The 16,358-nt window shown below is 52.6% G+C and overlaps 1 protein-coding gene across 2 annotated transcripts; it reads right to left on the reverse strand.

Moving 5' to 3' along the window:
- Positions 1–1,367: 1,367 nt before the first annotated feature.
- On the reverse strand, positions 1,368–14,756 carry STRN4 (striatin 4). Of its 2 annotated transcripts, none has more exons than XM_069089093.1 (17): positions 14,023–14,756; positions 10,769–10,842; positions 10,568–10,646; positions 10,046–10,225; positions 8,855–8,996; positions 7,969–8,122; positions 7,391–7,504; positions 6,906–7,021; positions 5,674–5,849; positions 5,537–5,584; positions 4,941–5,062; positions 4,430–4,600; positions 4,006–4,146; positions 3,464–3,562; positions 3,230–3,316; positions 2,534–2,777; positions 1,368–2,322 (listed from the first exon to the last, which is right to left on the reverse strand). In XM_069089093.1, the coding sequence occupies exons 1-16, from the start codon at positions 14,559–14,561 to the stop codon at positions 2,608–2,610; spliced, it is 2,412 nt and encodes an 803-aa protein (XP_068945194.1). In that variant the 5' UTR covers positions 14,562–14,756; the 3' UTR covers positions 1,368–2,322; positions 2,534–2,607. The 2 variants fall into 2 exon arrangements, with proteins under 2 accessions (XP_068945194.1, XP_068945193.1); XM_069089092.1 differs by having other exon boundaries at positions 1,368–2,326; positions 14,023–14,755.
- Between the last annotated feature and the right edge of the window lie 1,602 nt (positions 14,757–16,358).

Below are 16,358 nucleotides of genomic sequence, written 5' to 3' on the forward strand. Positions count from 1 at the left end.
GGGGCAGGGGAGCACTGATGCTTGAGGAGCAGGAGGCGGGAGGGAAGACTGTCCAAGGCTTCTTAACCGCTCAGTGCCTCAGTTTCCTCATCTGTAAATCGAGGATTATAACGCCTACTTCATAGGAGTATGGTGAACATCAGATGAGTTAATAAATGTAAAACCTTTACAAATCCTGAAGACCTCGATTAAAGCCTCATCATCGAAGCTGCCTCTGTTTCCCCTCTTTCTCTCACCGTCTGAGACAAAAAAGCGCCCTGGCCCGGTTCCCAGTGAACCAGGTGGGGTCCCCTCTCCAGGTGCACAGCCCTTCCTGCCTCCAGTACGGGGTGTCCTTTGGGCTGGCCAGTCTGACTTTCTACATTCTCCTGTCTCTTCCAGCTGCGGAGTTCTAGGTGCTAAGGACCTCTCCCTTCTCGAGTTTTACACTTGAAAGGGTCTTCTAGCTCTGGACTCTGTCCATACTAAGCATCAGGCGAGGACCCACTATGGGGGGCAAAGCAAGCTGGAAAAGCGGGGGTCGCTGCAGCCTACCATGAGGGGGCTTCCTAAAGGACCCAATTAGTGTAATGACCTCCCATACATAGTGCTGGAATGAGGTGGGGTTGGGGGAAATAAGGCTGCCCTGCCATGTCCCTTAGGAGTTCGTAGTGGCTGTTTATAGACCACATCCGGGGGCTGAGGCCAAGGGAAGGAAGTCTAAGGCTTCAAGCTGAAACCTAAACCACCACGTTGGAGGGGTGGGGGTTGTCGGGGGTGTATGAACTCTGCCTGCAACCATGAAACCAGGGCTGTGCATAGGTTAGTCTCTACCCCAGACCATCCCAAAGTAGCCTCAGTGTCTACGTAATTCGTGAAATTCTCCCAGGTAGCACCTCCACACCCCCCCTCCCGCCGCCCCAGGGCCATGCTGAAGCACACCAGTTTTGGACAGGATCCAAATCCATCTGCCTCTGCGTTTGGACCTGTTCTCTCTGGACAACGAGGGCCTAGATGATACCTAAGATAGCAGTGGGTCTTCTCAGCCCCAGGCCAGAGGCAGTATCCAGTGGGCCTTGGAGCACAGCACTCAGAATGTTGGCTGGACAGGCAGCCTAATGAGAAGTGACTGCTCCACCGACAAATGCTGGATGGACAGGTTTCTGTCCCAGAGGCACAGGGGAGGCAGGGGAGATACGGTTCCTTGACTCGACTTCCTCCCACCCCAGCCTCTACCAAGTTACAAACACCTCCCTCCAGGTCTGCCTTCTCCCTTTCACCAAAGGCTCAGTCAACTCTGAAGCCATAGGGGGCCCCTCCCCCCACAAATCCCAGGCCCTCAATATAGTGCCCAACATCTCCCACTCCCAATTCCAAATGACAACCGGTCTTATTCCAAAGGTTTTATTGAGGCAGATTTTCACATACAATTGGGGGAAGGGAGGAAGAGGATTGGGCCAAGGATTGGGGTAGAGCTGAAATTGAGAGTGAAATAAATATACAAAGAAAAGCTTAGGAACCCTGACTGGGGACAGGGGACAGACCGACAGAGACTATCACACAGTGATAACAACCAGAGGAGGGTGTCTGGGGAGAAGGGGGAGGGGATGTCTGCGCTGCCATTTAAAATCGTATTGATTTATACACAATATACAGTGTGAAAACGGGGTTGGGGGAAAGAAGGGCTTCAACACCCCCACCCAATGTTCCTCCTTAGAGCCAAGGAGCCGTTCCTCTCCTCCCCATGGGCCCCTGGCTCTCCAGGGCAGGGGAGAAGCTAGTGTCTGCAGTGTGTGTTTCTATGCCTTGGAGAGAGGGACAAGGGCAGCCCCTGTCAGGGGGAAGCTGTGGTGACCCAAGAATATGGTCCTGGTCCCCCCAACCCTCAGTCTACACCCCCCATTCCTTCCTCTAAACTGACCATAGACCAGGGGAGTATTCCCACATGTTCCCCCCAGAGCCCTGCCCCAACTCCTCCGGTCCATCTCAGCTACCCCAGAAGAGGGGACAGTGAGGCAGACAGAGTTCTAAGAACAGGAGCTGCACCTCTCATCTTCCCCACCCCCTACAGTAAGCCTGATTACTGTGGCTCCAAGGCCAATGGACAGCTCTGGACACAGGTCCAGGCCCCAGTAGAGAAGGGAGGGGAGAAAAGGAACAAATTCCTGAAGGGGTGGGGAAACATCAGGTCCCTACTGGCTGGAGAGAATGGCTCCCATCTTCAACCCCAACAGAAATGGGGAAAGTGACAGAGGAGAGGGCCAGCCCCACAGGCCACTAGCACCATGAGGCTCAGGGAGCTGAGGCATCTTGCTCCCCCAGGTCTAGACGTGGAGAAAATCACTGGCTGGACAAGAGGAGACACATGGTTGGGCTAACTAGAGACCTAACCCCACCTAATGATCACCTCCCACAATCCCCACCTGCATACAACATTAGACCAGAGGAATTTGAAGCCACGACACCCCCCACCCCAAACTGTAGAGGCCTGATGCAGGCATGCCCAAAGTCACATCTAAAGGGCACAGCCACCATGGCATCTTGACCCACTCACCTCTTCCAGCCCCCTGCCCCTCCCCGCCCTTCCTCAGGGAAGAAGGGGGAGGTGGCAGGGCGTGACACGGGGTGTCATACGAACACCTTGGCCAGGGCATCGGCCCCGGCGCTCGCAATGAGCGCCTTGCTGGGATGGCAGGCCACAGCATGAATGGCTTCCTCGTGTTTCTTACGGTGTGCTGTGATCTCCTGCACACAGGTCTTATTGTCCAGGCTCCAGAGGCGGAGGGAGCAGTCATGGCCTTAGCGGGGAAGAAGCCATTTACCAGAGTTTTAACCTCCAGCCTGCCTCCCTGTGCACAGATGTCTCCTGCTCCAGGCCCAAAGCACAGTGCTGGCCCCAGCCTTGGCCAGAGCTGGTACTAGAGCAGGGCACCCCCTCCTCAGTGCCATCCAGTCCCCATGATCGTTATTCCCTTGCTTCCCCACTCTTGACCCTCCTGAGACCCAGCTCCAGCTTCCTTCCTCTAACTTTGCTCAGGTCCTTCCCCAATTCCCCTAGATCAAATCCTTCTGCCTTGCACCAGCAACTTCCCCCTGATTGTTCTACTCAGCAAATCTTACCCCTATGCCCAAAATGAGCCCCTCTTTCCTGGCCAGGCTGCTTTCACTGCTCCCACAGAGTTTGCTGTCCTGCCTCCTAGGACAGGGAACATATGAGGGACAGGGATGGGCAGAGAAGTGGAGGACTTACTTCCAGACATCAGGAACACACCGTTCGGGTCAACAGCCAAGCAGGTCACCGCATCAAGGTGAGCGACCATAGAATGCACAGATTTACCTATTCAAGTAAGAGCAAGTTCAAATATGGGGCTGCCCCTCATCACCTCCCTGTCCATATACCTATCTCAGGGTCTGGCCAGGAAAGGGGGTACAAGAAGAGGTGAGGGGAGCTGTCAGGACAGGGACACGTGCCATCCATTCCTACCTGTCCTATTGTCTAGAAATCGGATGCCTCTGTCATCATGGGCAGTGATGGTAAGGGGCTGGCTGGGGTGGCTCACCACCTGGTTGATCTGTGTGGGACCTAAGAGGGGCAGAATGAGTGAAGAGCAAAAAAGAACAGGGCTGGAAATCAACCAGCTAACCCCATCCATGTCTGTGTTCAGGCCTAGTATCAGGCCCCAGTCTTCCCCGATCTGTAAAATGAGACAATTGGATAGATGCTAAGGTGGCTTTTACTTCTGAAACTTCCCATCCAGCAATCTGTGCAATGGAGCAAGGACAGCTGCTGAAAGTGCACTAAATGTGCAGTCCCATTTAGTATGACCAGCAGGGCTGGAAGCCAGCTCCAGACACACAGGATTACGGGGGCATACTGCCTAACCTGCCTCAGCTCCCCATCTGTCAAATGGGGATAAGAACAGTACCTTCCTCCCAGGGGGAGGGGACACTTGACTTGGACCCTCTCAGCTGCACCATTCTGTGATTGCCCTTTCCTGCCTCCTGCCCCCAGGGATCCCAGCTCACCACTGCTCCCTCGGGACTCCAGTGTGAGAAGGGCGCTGCCAGTCTCCAGGTCGTAAAGGACCGTGTCACCTGAGCGGAAGGAAGCGACGGCCTGGGCTGGCTCTGTGCTGGTGAAGGCCACAGAGGTGGGGATCCCGTGTTCTGTTCAAGGTGAGAGAGGGAGAAAGCTGTGCAACACCTCCTCCCGCTGCCCTCGCTCCCCTGGCAGGTTATGGCGGCATCTGGAGAGCGAAGGGTTTGAGGCCTGGCTCGGCCCCTGGAGAGCAGGAAAGGGGGGAGGACAAGCTTGTTCCGTCTGCCCCAGTGTGAAGGAAAGAGAGAGATTAAGGCTGGAAGGCAGGAACCAATCACCTCTAAGCCCCCTCTGATCAGAGGTTTGACTCCCCAGGACTTTCCCTTTCCCTCCACTTCCAACCGCACTCACCACCAGCTGTGTGGAAAGTGCACAGGCAAGTGGGGCTGTTGCCACTGGGGTCCCAAATGCGAATGGTGCCATCTGCAGAACAGGAGGCCAGACGGTGCGAAGTAGGGCTGAAGGCGAGGCCCCATACGGCATCCCCATGGCCCTCCAGGACACTGCTCAGCACACCAGGGTCTAGGTCCAACCCAGAAGGAGAAAATGCCAAGTGTCAGAGGGACCCAAGGTCAGGCTCACCTCCGCTCCTCCCAATCAATGATGGAGGGCCTGAGGGCAGCACGTTCAAGTAAGCAGAGCTGCCTAGTCCCACCACTTATGGCATATGAACATCCCTCTGGCTCAGCCTCAAAGGCCTTCACAGACAGACTTTGGTCTCAAAAAGGAACAGCACATAGGAGGGGTCTGGTTAATCCATAACTGGGGTGGGTCCCTGGGAAGGGGCTCTGGGGGCACAAGGCAATCTAAGCTGGATGCCCTATAGTCTATAGGAGAAAAGGCCAGGGAGGGCCGTCCTCACCATAGCCATCGTACGGGTCCATATTGAGGTCTGGGATCCTCCAGCAGTGAATGCGGGCATCTGCTCCCCCACTGTAGCAATGCTCGCTGTGACTGCCCATGGTCACTGCCAACACAGGGCCCCTAGATCAGGAGGGATGTAAGAGATGAGCCATGTCTGGCAGCTCAGGAGGGACCTGACCCCAGGCCACCCTCAGCATGAGGCACTGAGCCCCGTGGCAGCCTCAAGCTGGGCCACAGAGTCCCTGGCCCCAGCCCTCCAATGACACCTTCTGCTATCCTCCCAGGGTACATTATTCTCATCTGCAGGGACCCTGGCATGAGCCCTGCTCACCCTGCCCACTTCTGAGGGCAGTAACAAGAATCCTAATGTGTCCGGAGTGCCTACTGTATGCCAGGCACCAGACTAAACGCTTTGCAAACACTCTCATTTCATCCTCCCAACTTTGGGAGGGAGGCAGGCAGCTGTGTAGAGACTTGCCCAGGGTCCCAAAGCTCTTAATGAGGGTCTGAGGTTGGCTGCCTGACTTCAGGCCCAGGGCTCTGTGGCGCCCCCCAGTGGCCTCACAGCAAACATACTATGAACCCTTTGCCCACCTGTGGGCCCGGAAGGCATGGATGGGCTCCACATCCAGAGCGGCATTCCTGCACAGAAGAGAGGACATGGGGGGGTCGGAAGACAGGCCGTGGTGCTCCCAGGGCCCCCACCATCCCTTCCCAAGACCCCCAATCACTTCTTGGCTGTCACTGTCTTTTGCAGGTTCCAAAGCTTCACTGTGCCGTCCTCGGAGGCCGTGAGCAGGGCCGACTCAGTGTGATGGAAGGCCAGCGAGCGGATGCCGTCATAGTGGGAGCGGAGGGTGAATTTGGGGTTCCAGGCCTTCTTGAAGGCCTCCTTGCTGTCAGAGAGCTGGGGGGAGGAGAGACAAGGCGTCTGTCTGTGCTGCCCCCATGCACACCCTCTTCCACACCACTGGGGGCATGTATGCCCAAGAGCAGCAAAGACACCTGGAGCCCAGACAGCCACACATCTTCCTCAACCTGGTCAGGCTGAGAGAACCCTCATGTCAGAGGTCATCCAAGTCTACTCCTCGCTGAGAAAGCAAGGAGCCTTCTCCTTCTCCATGGCACACACCTCCATGGGCCCCTCCTCCCAAGGCTTAGAAGAGAACATTAGAAAGGAAACCACACCCATGAATACACATCTGGGGGGGGAGGCTGGGGTGTCAAGCGCAGTCTTGGGGAGACAGAAACTCAAGAGATGCTGATCCTCTGGGCTGGCCCAGGCCAGCCAACGGCCCTCCCCAGTGGGGCTAGCCTGAGTACAGACACCCCATGGGCTGTTGTTCAAATATAGTTCAGATTCCCCCAAACTCAAGTGACCCAGCAGGCTCAGCTCAGACCACAATCATGGGTTGCCAAGCCCCCAGGAAACCAATTCTACTAAAATAGTTATCAGGGTCTTTCCAAATCAGATTCATGGACCAGAGGACCAAGCATCTCTGCCAAGCTTCTCTCTGAAGCTCACTCCTTAGAAGATCAGCCCACTCTGCTTTGGGCAGAGGATGTCCTTCACAGCTCCTGCCTATAGCCTGTCCCTGTCTCTGTGGCCACTCAGCCCCAGGCTCCCGGCTCACTCCCTCTGCCAGCATCTGAGGATCATCTTCCTACCCAAACCTACACCTCTTCCCAATGCTGTCCATCCTGTGCTACCTCTTCCTGGCTTCCACTCTTCACACACCTTCCCACCCCTCCAGGACAAGGGAAATCTCGGGGCTATCTAATCCAACCCCCTCATCTTACAGATGACAAAACTGAAGCCTAGGAGAAGGGACTTTGCCAGGATCACAGGCCTAGGTCCCCTCCCTGGTTCAGAATCGGAAAGAGGCCTCCATGGTCCCAAGTCTAGGGGCCACCACCTCCTTTAGTCCCTCGGGTGCTCGGGGAAGGCAGGCCCCACACTCACATCACAGCTGAGGTCGTTGTCGTTGCTGACGGTGAGGTCGGCCAAGTCCCCCAGGCTCACCTCCCCGCCCCCAATTGTGTCCATGATGAAGACGTCAGAGGAGAAACCAAGGGAACCTGGGAAGCATAACCGGCTCACAGTGCAGGCCCTGGAGCACACGGCCCCTCCAGACTGGGCTGAGGCCGAGAGGCAGGAGCTACACTCTCCCTGCTCCCTGGCACTGTCTCCCTAAGCCAACCCCCAGCAAGCACCTCTCATTGCTGATCCACCTGCCTCTGCTGGAAGCCCTCCAATGACAAGAAGCTCACTACCATGCCCAGAACGTCTGAGTACTAGAAGGCTCTACTATCAGTTCAAATGCTTCTAATAATGAGCTGACATCTACCCCCCTCCAAGTCCCTTCCCTAGTGCCAGCCCCCGCCCGTTTCCAAAGGCAGGAGGGCGAATGCCTGGCCAGCAGGGCCATGGGAGCCCAGGATCCTCACCGTCATGGGGCCGAGGCTGTGGCGTGCCAGGGGGGGGCCCGGTCCCTTTTGGGGGCAGCCCATCTACATCTCGAAGATCAGCCAGCATGCCCTGTAGCTTCACCCTCCGACTCTCTGCCCGGGGTGGGGGGACAGGAAAACCACAAGGGAATTGAGCTGCTGGTCCCCTCAGGGGCACCCCTCTCCCTCCCTTTGCCCCACTCCAGGGAGGAGACAGGAGCATGTGCTCCTTTACCTCCTGGGGCCCTGAATGTGGTAGGAAGCTGGAGGTCAGTGGCAAGGTCCCCCACCCACGGGATCAGAGGCAGAGCTGGGGGGCAGGTGTGTCACCAAGCAAGAAGTGAGGAAGAAGGGTTCAGCCTCACCTCATCCCATCCTCCCTCTTCTCCCTACCCTAGACCATGGCTATCTGCGAGGGCAGAGGTCAAGCCTACAGGCTTCCTCACAGCCTCCAGAGGAAGCTTCCCCTTCAGGAAGCCTGCCTGCCTGGGCAGGAAGCAGCTGCTGGCTGGGAGGCAGAGGTGCTGCTAGGCCAGGCTGGTGACATGCAGGGAGCTGGGAGTGGCCCCTCTGCTTACCCAGCTCAGTGCCATCCCCGGAGCGCCGAGCGGCAGCGGGCCCTTCTCCATCCTCCCCAGAGCCCAGAAAATCAAACTCATTGATGGCATCCTCAGAATCCTCATCATCTTCCTCCTCATCATCCATTTCTGGGGCCAGAGGCTTTGACGATAACTGAGGGAGCAGTAGATGAGACACGGAGGGCTGATGCCCGGCCAGGGGATTGCAGGAGAGGACCCGACTCCCCCACTGCTGACCAAGCAGCTCCTGGACAAGGCCCAGACTCCTCTTGCCAAAGACAGAACTACCCACCACCTCCTGATCAGGTCTGATCCTGAGCCTGGCACTTAAGGCCCTTCTGCCTGAACCCACCTAGCCAGCTTCATCTAACCCTGCTCCCTCAAATATACCAACCACAAAATTAATCAAAAGGCCCCTCAGTCATCTTCTGAGTCAGACTCCCTCATTACTCCAAAGAAGAAACCCCAAGCCAGGAAGCAGACCTCGTCTGCTCAAGGTCATGAAGCTAGTCAGCAGAAAAGCCAAGATTCAAATCCAGGGCCCTGGATCTGAGAAGACAGAGCCACCTGCATCTCCCTCCTCCTCTCTTCTCACTCTGGCTCTGTGCCCCCCACACAAACCCTCCCCTCCTCTGTTTGTCTCTTATCTCCCTGCCAGACACTAAATTAGCTGAGGGCAAAGAGATGGCCCCACTCCTTCTCTATCTTTGGGAGGCACAGAGTGGGCCAGCCTCTATGCCTGTCGCTATCAGCTGCCAGAGCAGAAGAGGGGTCCGGGAAGTGCCCTTTGCTCCCCATCTCCACCTGCTTGGCAGGAGGCTCGACTGGGCTGCAAGGTCACTGCCTGGGCAGCAGCCCTCCCAGGGGCTGGCCTCGGTAGTCCCACCTTGACCCGCTGCTTCTTGGGCTGCAAGCTGTCCAGCTCCTCCTCCTCATCACTGTCTTCATCTTCACAATTCTGCAGGAATGGTATCTTCTCCAACACAGAGCCTCCCAGCCGCTCCACACCTTCCTTCCCTGCAGCATTCCTGTGTGAGACATAAAGGGGGAAGGGGTGGGGTCCATAGGAGCCCAAAAGATCCATAGCCAGAGCAGAGTCTCAGGCTCGGTTCTCATCGGGTGACCCTGAGCTGGCTGTAACATCCCCCGAGGGTCGCCTGGCCCTGCACTCTAGCCACCCAGCCACCTCCTGAGCCAGACCCACCTTTCCAATGACTGCCCTTAGGGGCACCCTGAGTCCCAGCCAGGTTTGACAGTTCTAAGCCTATGCCTAAACACAGTGACCTTCTGACCTGACACTGTGAGCAGAGAACACTCTCTGCAAGAGTTCAATCCCTAAATTGTGGAAGATGAATGTAATGGAATGCTATTGTGACATAAGAAATGATGAGCAGGCAGATTTCAGAAAATCTTGGACTTACATGAACTGATGCTGAGAAAAGTAAGCAGAACCAGAACCCTCTACACAGTAACAGTCACAGTGTGTGATGACTGACTTTGATAGGCTTAGCCCTTCTCAACAAAGGACTCATGATGGAAATGCCATCCCAACATCCAGAGAAAAAATTATGGAGTCGGAATGCAGAGTAAAGCAGACGATTTTTTTTTGTTTTGTTGCGTTTTGTTTTTTCTTTCTCAAGGTCTCTCCCACTCATTATAATTCTTCTATGCAACTAGACTAATGTGAAAATGTGTTTAATAGGGATGTATGTGTAGAGCCCATATCAGACTGCATGCCCTTGTGGAAGAATGGGGAAAGGAGGGAAAGAAAATTTTAAATTTATGGAAACTAAAAATAAATTAATAAATAAAAAAAAGAGTTCAATCCCCACACATAACGTATGATAAACCCAGGAATTCAAATGCCCACAGAAACACCACAACATGTCTACCAGAGATGAAATGAGGTAACATTTTTCAAGCGCACAGCCATGACTAGCACATAGTAGGTGCTTAACAAATGCTCCTCTCCTACTGGGTGTCGGAAGCTCGGTACAAGCAGCCATCAGGCTACTGAATAGGAAGGCATGGACCCAGGCCAAAATCCAGTCAGAAGGGCAGAGTGGGCAGCCCTCACCTCTTGATCTGTTCTTCGATCTGCTTCGCCAACACCGACTCCCCTGCAGGAAGCCCTCCAGGGCTGCCATCACCAGGCTCAGCTGCGCCATTCAGCTCCACGGAGCGGCCTAGCAGGGAGCGCACACGCTTCGAACGCATATCCAAGATGGTGTCTGTGTAGCCCACCTCCTCCAAGTACCTTTGAGGAAAGAGGGAAGGGAAGTGGTTTGAGGGAAAGCCCTAGAGTCCAGAAGCTCTGCACCTAAGGCAAAGCCAGAGAAGGGAGGGCAGGGGACTTTCCACAGGGAAGGGTGCTAAGCAAAGGGGGAGCTCCCCAAAAGCAAGGGCCGCCAATTCCTCCTTCCTCCCAGGGCTCCCATTTCCTTTCTGCTTCCCCTCCCTCAGCCCAAAAGGCAGGATCCAAAAAAAGCTACTTGGCTTTCAGAGCAGGGTCCGCGCCAGGGATGATGAGTACCACCAAGGATCCCTCAAGCTCTTCAGAGGCCTTCCAACAGCGCCCCGCGCCCCATGCCACACTTACTGTCGGAGCAGCTGCCGGCCTTCCTTCCACACCAGCTGGCTGCTCTCCAGGGACACGGGCTCCACAGGCCCATTGGGGACTGACCAGAGAGAGAGAGAGAGAGAGAGACTAAGGTGATGGCCCTGACAGCAGCTGGGCCACCCGCAGGCCACCCACCAACAACCCCCCCCGCAGCTCCATCCAGGGGCCAACTCCTCACACCTTGCTCCAGCGTGTCTGACTTCTTCTCTCCTTGGTTTGAGTCCGTCCCAAACTTCAGTTTGTGATACTTGGCTCTGGAAGAAAAGGAGGCTGACAGTGAAGGTCCCCAGTCACTCACAGAACCCATTCTATGTATACTAATGTGCTTTTAGTTTCTGATATGGCAAATATCCATATAACCTACATAAACAAAAGCCCTTGGGGAGGGGGTCCTCAATAACTTTTATGAGTGTAAAGGGGTCCTGACACCAAAGAGTTTGAGAAACAAGGGACTAATTCAGACTTGAGAGCAGGGAGGAACTTTGAAGAGCCACTGGGCCAAGCTGCTGGAAGGCAGATGTGCAGTGGAGAAAATATCAGATGTAGTGTCTGAGGCCTTGGTATCTGTGTGACCTTGGACAAGTCCCCAGACTTCTCTGGGCTTTAGTTTCCCTCAAGAGGATGTACAGTACAGATAAAGGGTTTTAACTTGGGGTGCCATGGATTGATTTCAGGGGTTCTATGACCTGGCAGGGATCTAACTAATTGAAAAAATATCAATTGCTCGTGGCTGGGTCGAGCTAATATAATAAAAATGACAATTTTACCTAAATTAAATTATATATTTAGTGCCATACCAATCAATTTACCAAAAAACTACTTTATAGAGCTAGAAAAAATAGTAACAAAATTCATTTGGAAGAATAAATGGTCCAGAATATCAAGGGAATTAATGAAAAGAAATGCTAGGGAAGGTGGACTAGCTATAACATATTTCAATCTGTATTATAAAACAGCAGTCATCAAAACTGCTTGGTACTGGCTGAGGAATAGAGTAGAGGATCAATGGAACAGATTAGGCACAAGAGATTAAGCAGTCAATGGCTATAGTAATCTATTGTTTGATAAACCCCAAGACCCCAGTTTTTGGGATAAGAATTCACTATCTGACAAAAACTGCTGGGAAAACTGGAATACAGTATGGCAGAAACTGGGCATAGACCATTACACCATATACCAAAATCAAGTCTAAATGGGTGCACAATCTAGGTATAAAGGTTGATACTATAAGCAGTCTCGTAAAACAAGTAATAGTTTACCTGTCAGACTTGTGGAGAGGGAAAGACTTTATGACTAAACAAGAATTAGAGAGCATTATAAAATGCAAAATGAATAATTCTGATTACATTAAATTGAAAAGCTTCTGTACAAACAAAGCCAATGTAACCAAGATTAAGAGGGAGGTAGGAAATTGGGAAAGAATTTTTACAACCTATGTCTCTGATAAAGGACTCATTTCTAAAATATACAGAGAATTGAGTCAAATTTATAAGAATACAAGTCATTCCCCAATTGATAAATGGTCAAAGGATATGAACAGGCAGTTTTCAGAGAAAGAAATTAAAGATATCTATAAGCACATGAAGAAATGCTCTAAATCACTACTGATTAGAGAAATGCAAATCAAAACAACTCTGAGGTACCACATCTCACCAGTCAGATTGGCTAAGATGACAAAACAGGAAAATGACAAATGCTGGAGAGGACGCAGGCAAATTGGAACACTAATGCATTGCTGGTGGAGTTGTGAACTGATCCAACCTTTCTGGAGAACAATCTGGAATTATGCCCAAAAGGCTATAAATAATTTCATACCCTTTGACCCAGCAATACCACTTCTAGGGTTGTATCCCAAAGAGATCATAGAAGTGGGGGAAAAGACCCATGCACAAAAATATTTATAGCAGCTCTTTTTGTGGTAGCAAAGAATTAGAAATTAAGGGGGTGCCCATCAATTGGGGAATGGCTGAACAAGTTGTGATATATGCATGTTATAGAATACTATTGTACAATAAGAAATGAGGAGCAGATGGACTTCATATTTACCTGGAGAGGCTTATACGAACTGATGCTGAGAAGAGTAGAGCCAGAAGGAATTTGTACACAATTACAGACAAAATGTATGTGTGACAACCAACTTTGATAAACTGTACACTTCTCAGCAATCCAGAGACAAAAGTCAAACCCAAAAGGCTTATGATGGAGAGAGATGTTTACATCCAGAGAAAGAACTGCGACTGAAGCAAACGACCTGCCCTTTTTCGTCTTCTTGTTTGGTTTTGTTTCCTCTTTCCCATTCTTCATTCTATCTGTTACAATCCTTCTTTATAACCTGACTAATGCCTAATGTGAAAGTATCTGCAGATACTATACTTGATTGTATGCCACCATGGTGGTGGTGGGGGTGGGGGGAAGAAAAGTTGAAACTCAAGGAGTTGTGGTAATGAATCTTGTAAACTAAAAGTAAACAAATTAATAAAAAAATATATATATATAATAAAAAAAGAAAAACCTTCTATTTTATTTTCTATTTATTATTCTATTTTATTTGCCATTTCCTTCATATTTCATTTCCTGTACTCCCACACATGATTGTGGGAAGGCATATGGCCATGCCTGGGCTTCCCCAGATTGTCCAACAGGAGCAGGACCCAAAGGAGGTAAAGAGAGCCCAGCATTCATGACAGGGCTGGGGCCAGGAATTTCCCCTGAACTACTCTGCCTCCCTCCCTCTTTGGGCCGCCATCCTGTCTGGGCAGGTGACGGCAGGCTCAGCTCCCCCACTCAGCAGCCTCCCTTTCCTTCTGGGAAGGCAGGGCTGCTGAGACGGGCCGGGTGGAGCAAGAGGACACTGGCTTTGCTGGCAAGGAGCCTTGGCTGGAATTTGGCTCTGGCACCTGGGCAGATCACATCAGTTTCCTGCCCTATAAAACGAGGCCTCTAAGGCCCAACCAGACTCTTGGCCCAGCTTGAAGAAAGTGTGTGGGAAGTGCAGAGCATTCCTTTGGAGATGTAACATGAGGAGGTCTGGAAGCAAGATGGCTCCTGAGGGCCATGTGTCCCCTGCACATGTGCCCAGATTACTACTATTTCTTCTTCCATGTGGTTTTCTAGAAAACCCTCTAGTTGTTTCATGTGTCAGTGTCCGGGCTTCCCAAGTGAACCAAAAGCCCTTTGGAAGCATGGCTTTCTATTGTCTCCTCTCCTTGTGCCCTTGGCCACAAGTGGGCCAATGGCTTTGGTGCTACTGTTAACTTGGTCAGGCTGTGTACTCAAGATGGGCCCTCCACACTTTTTCAGAACTGCTCTCCCCCTGAAGCCCCAGACCTACTTCTGGCAAAGCCAGACTATGGCTGAGCTGGAGGCCCTCCCAGCTCCCTCCAGCTCTAAGATTCTGCCAAAGAGCCCAGGGTGTGTGGGAGAAGCTCACCCACCGTTCTTGCTTCAGTGCAAACTCTAACATTTTGATCCGTCGCACCAAGTCCGTCTTAAGGTTCTCCTGCCCCTTTCTCTCCCCTTGGAGAAAAGCCACCTGGGCCTGAGAGGAGGAAAGAAGGAAAAGAGGGAGGGTACAGGTTAGGGGGCAGGAGATATAATATACCATGGAATACTCCAGGTTCAAAGCAACAGAAGAAAAAAAGTCCTTAATAATCAGAGCTATCCAAAAACAGAATGCTCCACCTGGTAGGAGAGAGAAGGAAGAGCAGTGAGTCTTCCATCTCTGGAAGTCTTCAGGTGAGAGCCTAAAATGGTGCAGAGAAGATCTCTGCCTGGTTATCAACCAGCTAAATAACCTCCTCTGTGGTACTTCTCCAGGCCCAGACAGGCTCTCTAGATGACCACAGCTGTTCTCCCACGAACCAAGGGCCCAAGATGCCAGGGATAACTGTCGGCCTGTATGTCTGCTCATTCCTTCAGCAACACTCAGCTGAGCCCAGGACCATCTAAGCCTTACCTGAGTTTCTACTTCCATAGGACATACCAACTAGAAATGCTCGAGGGGAAGCTAGATGAGCGACGTTTCCAGGGCCAGGGGTCTTATGATTCCATGACCTCTTCCCTTGGCAGGGGGCTCCACAATGACCTCCAGCTTCGAGCCCACCTTACTCAGCACCTTCCCTTTGCCACGCTGCTCCGCTGTCTCCTGCTCAGGTTAGGAGCGGACAGCCCCAGGTGAGGGCCCTGCTTCCCCCCTCCCCAGCACCCCCACCTCACATTCATCTTGCTACCAAAGCTGCCAGATTCACATCCCTAAAATGACACTTTTACTCAGTCACCTTTCAATATCTGCCCTGAACTTGCTTCTTCCCAACCCAAGCTCAGTGTCCATGCCCCATTCAGAGTGGACCCCACGCTTCCCCTCTTATGGGCTTCCCGGCCCTCTGTTTTCCCAACTGTAAAATGAAGGATTTTGGACCAGGCATTCTCTCTAACACCTCTTCTAACAATAAGGTCATGAACCCCCCAACTCAAGCCACACCTTCTCAGGACCCTGACTGTGACAACTCCAGCTGACCTTATTCTGACCTCTCCCTGAAATTTCAGGGACCTCGGTCTGCACCACTCACAGAAGACCCTGGCCTCTAAGTTACCTCTCTTTACCTGTGAGTACTGGCTCACCAGGAAGACCACACCCTTAAAGGCAGATCTGTAGCCCCCAGAGTGCTGAGCATGCCGCCAGTGACTGGTCAGTGCTTAAAACACTACACCTAGTTGGTGAAAGGACTCTTCGTGGGGCAGCCCCTCCTTGGGTTCTCCTGCAGCCCACTATCCTCTGAGTGCCTTTTCCCCTGGCCACAGTCTCTCAGCTAAGAGCACAGAAGGGGGAAGACCCCTGGGGAGGAGTGGTTGGGACAAATCAACAGAAAAAGCCTAAACTGCCCTCCCTGTGGTTTCAAAGTCTCAGCAGAAAAATCTCTCACCAAGGCCTCCCCTTCCTCTTTTTTCCCCCGACTCAGTCTGCCCACCCCAAGGATTACTGTGGGCAAGTAGAAAGACACCTTCCCCTGCAGCTGTAACTCTATGAGATTAACCTTGTTCTCAAAGGGGTCAATGGGATCTGACAACCAATCACTCAGGAGCATCCCCCCCCACACATACACACACCTACACCTATACCTACCTGTAGGCACTTAATAAATGATGGTTGTTCCCCTTCCCATTCCCCACAGAGAAAAGAGCAGGTCAGCTCATAATCTCCAACACAACAAAACAGTGCCTCAGCTCTGCCTCTCCGAAGTCACAGGGCCTGAGGGGAATGCACCCTCCCCTGCCCTCCCTTCCCCTCTCCCCCACACACACAGTGCACACACGTGGCCTCACACCCTCTCTCTGCATGGGCCCAGTTTTCCAGAACTCATCCCCACACTCCCACCCACCCAGTCAGAGCCGAGAAACCTCTCCCACTTCTCTTCCTGCTGTTCATCTCTCTCCTTCCTGTCTGAGAGACAACCAGCTGGTCAGTGACTAAGCAAGGCCGGCTCTTCTCAGGGGCAGGGTGAATGAAGCTCTTGATGCCTTCATTCACCAGTAAATATGGTCACTCCACTGCCACCCTCCTCATCCCATGGGCCTCCTCAGCAGCCTGGAAGGGGTGGTCTCCTTCCTTCCCTGTCCTTCTAACTCTGAACAGCTTTTCCTCCAAAATGCAGGTCCACCAGCACTTCCACATGAAGCCTCCCCTCCCCAAAGCGGCCATGCATTTGTCCTGCATGTATGTAACACACACTTTTACATGTGCTGTTTCCCTCAGAGGCCAGAACTTTCATTT

The sequence above is a fragment of the Petaurus breviceps genome, unplaced genomic scaffold (genome assembly GCF_028583685.1).
Source record: "Petaurus breviceps papuanus isolate PSGF00001 unplaced genomic scaffold, PetGlider_PUasm1.0 185, whole genome shotgun sequence".
Lineage (NCBI taxonomy): Eukaryota > Metazoa > Chordata > Mammalia > Diprotodontia > Petauridae > Petaurus > Petaurus breviceps.

Excerpts from the sequence above, each read along its gene's own strand:
- STRN4 (XM_069089093.1), bottom strand. The coding sequence starts at position 14,561 with ATGGAAGTAGAAACTCAGGTAAGGCTTAGATGGTCCTGGGCTCAGCTG. Across the intron at positions 8,997-10,045 it reads ATCGAAGAACAGATCAAGAG|GAATGCTGCAGGGAAGGAAG; the intron begins GTGAGGGCTGCC and ends TGTCTCACACAG. Across the intron at positions 3,563-4,005 it reads GGAGTCCCGAGGGAGCAGTG|GTCCCACACAGATCAACCAG; the intron begins GTGAGCTGGGAT and ends TGCCCCTCTTAG.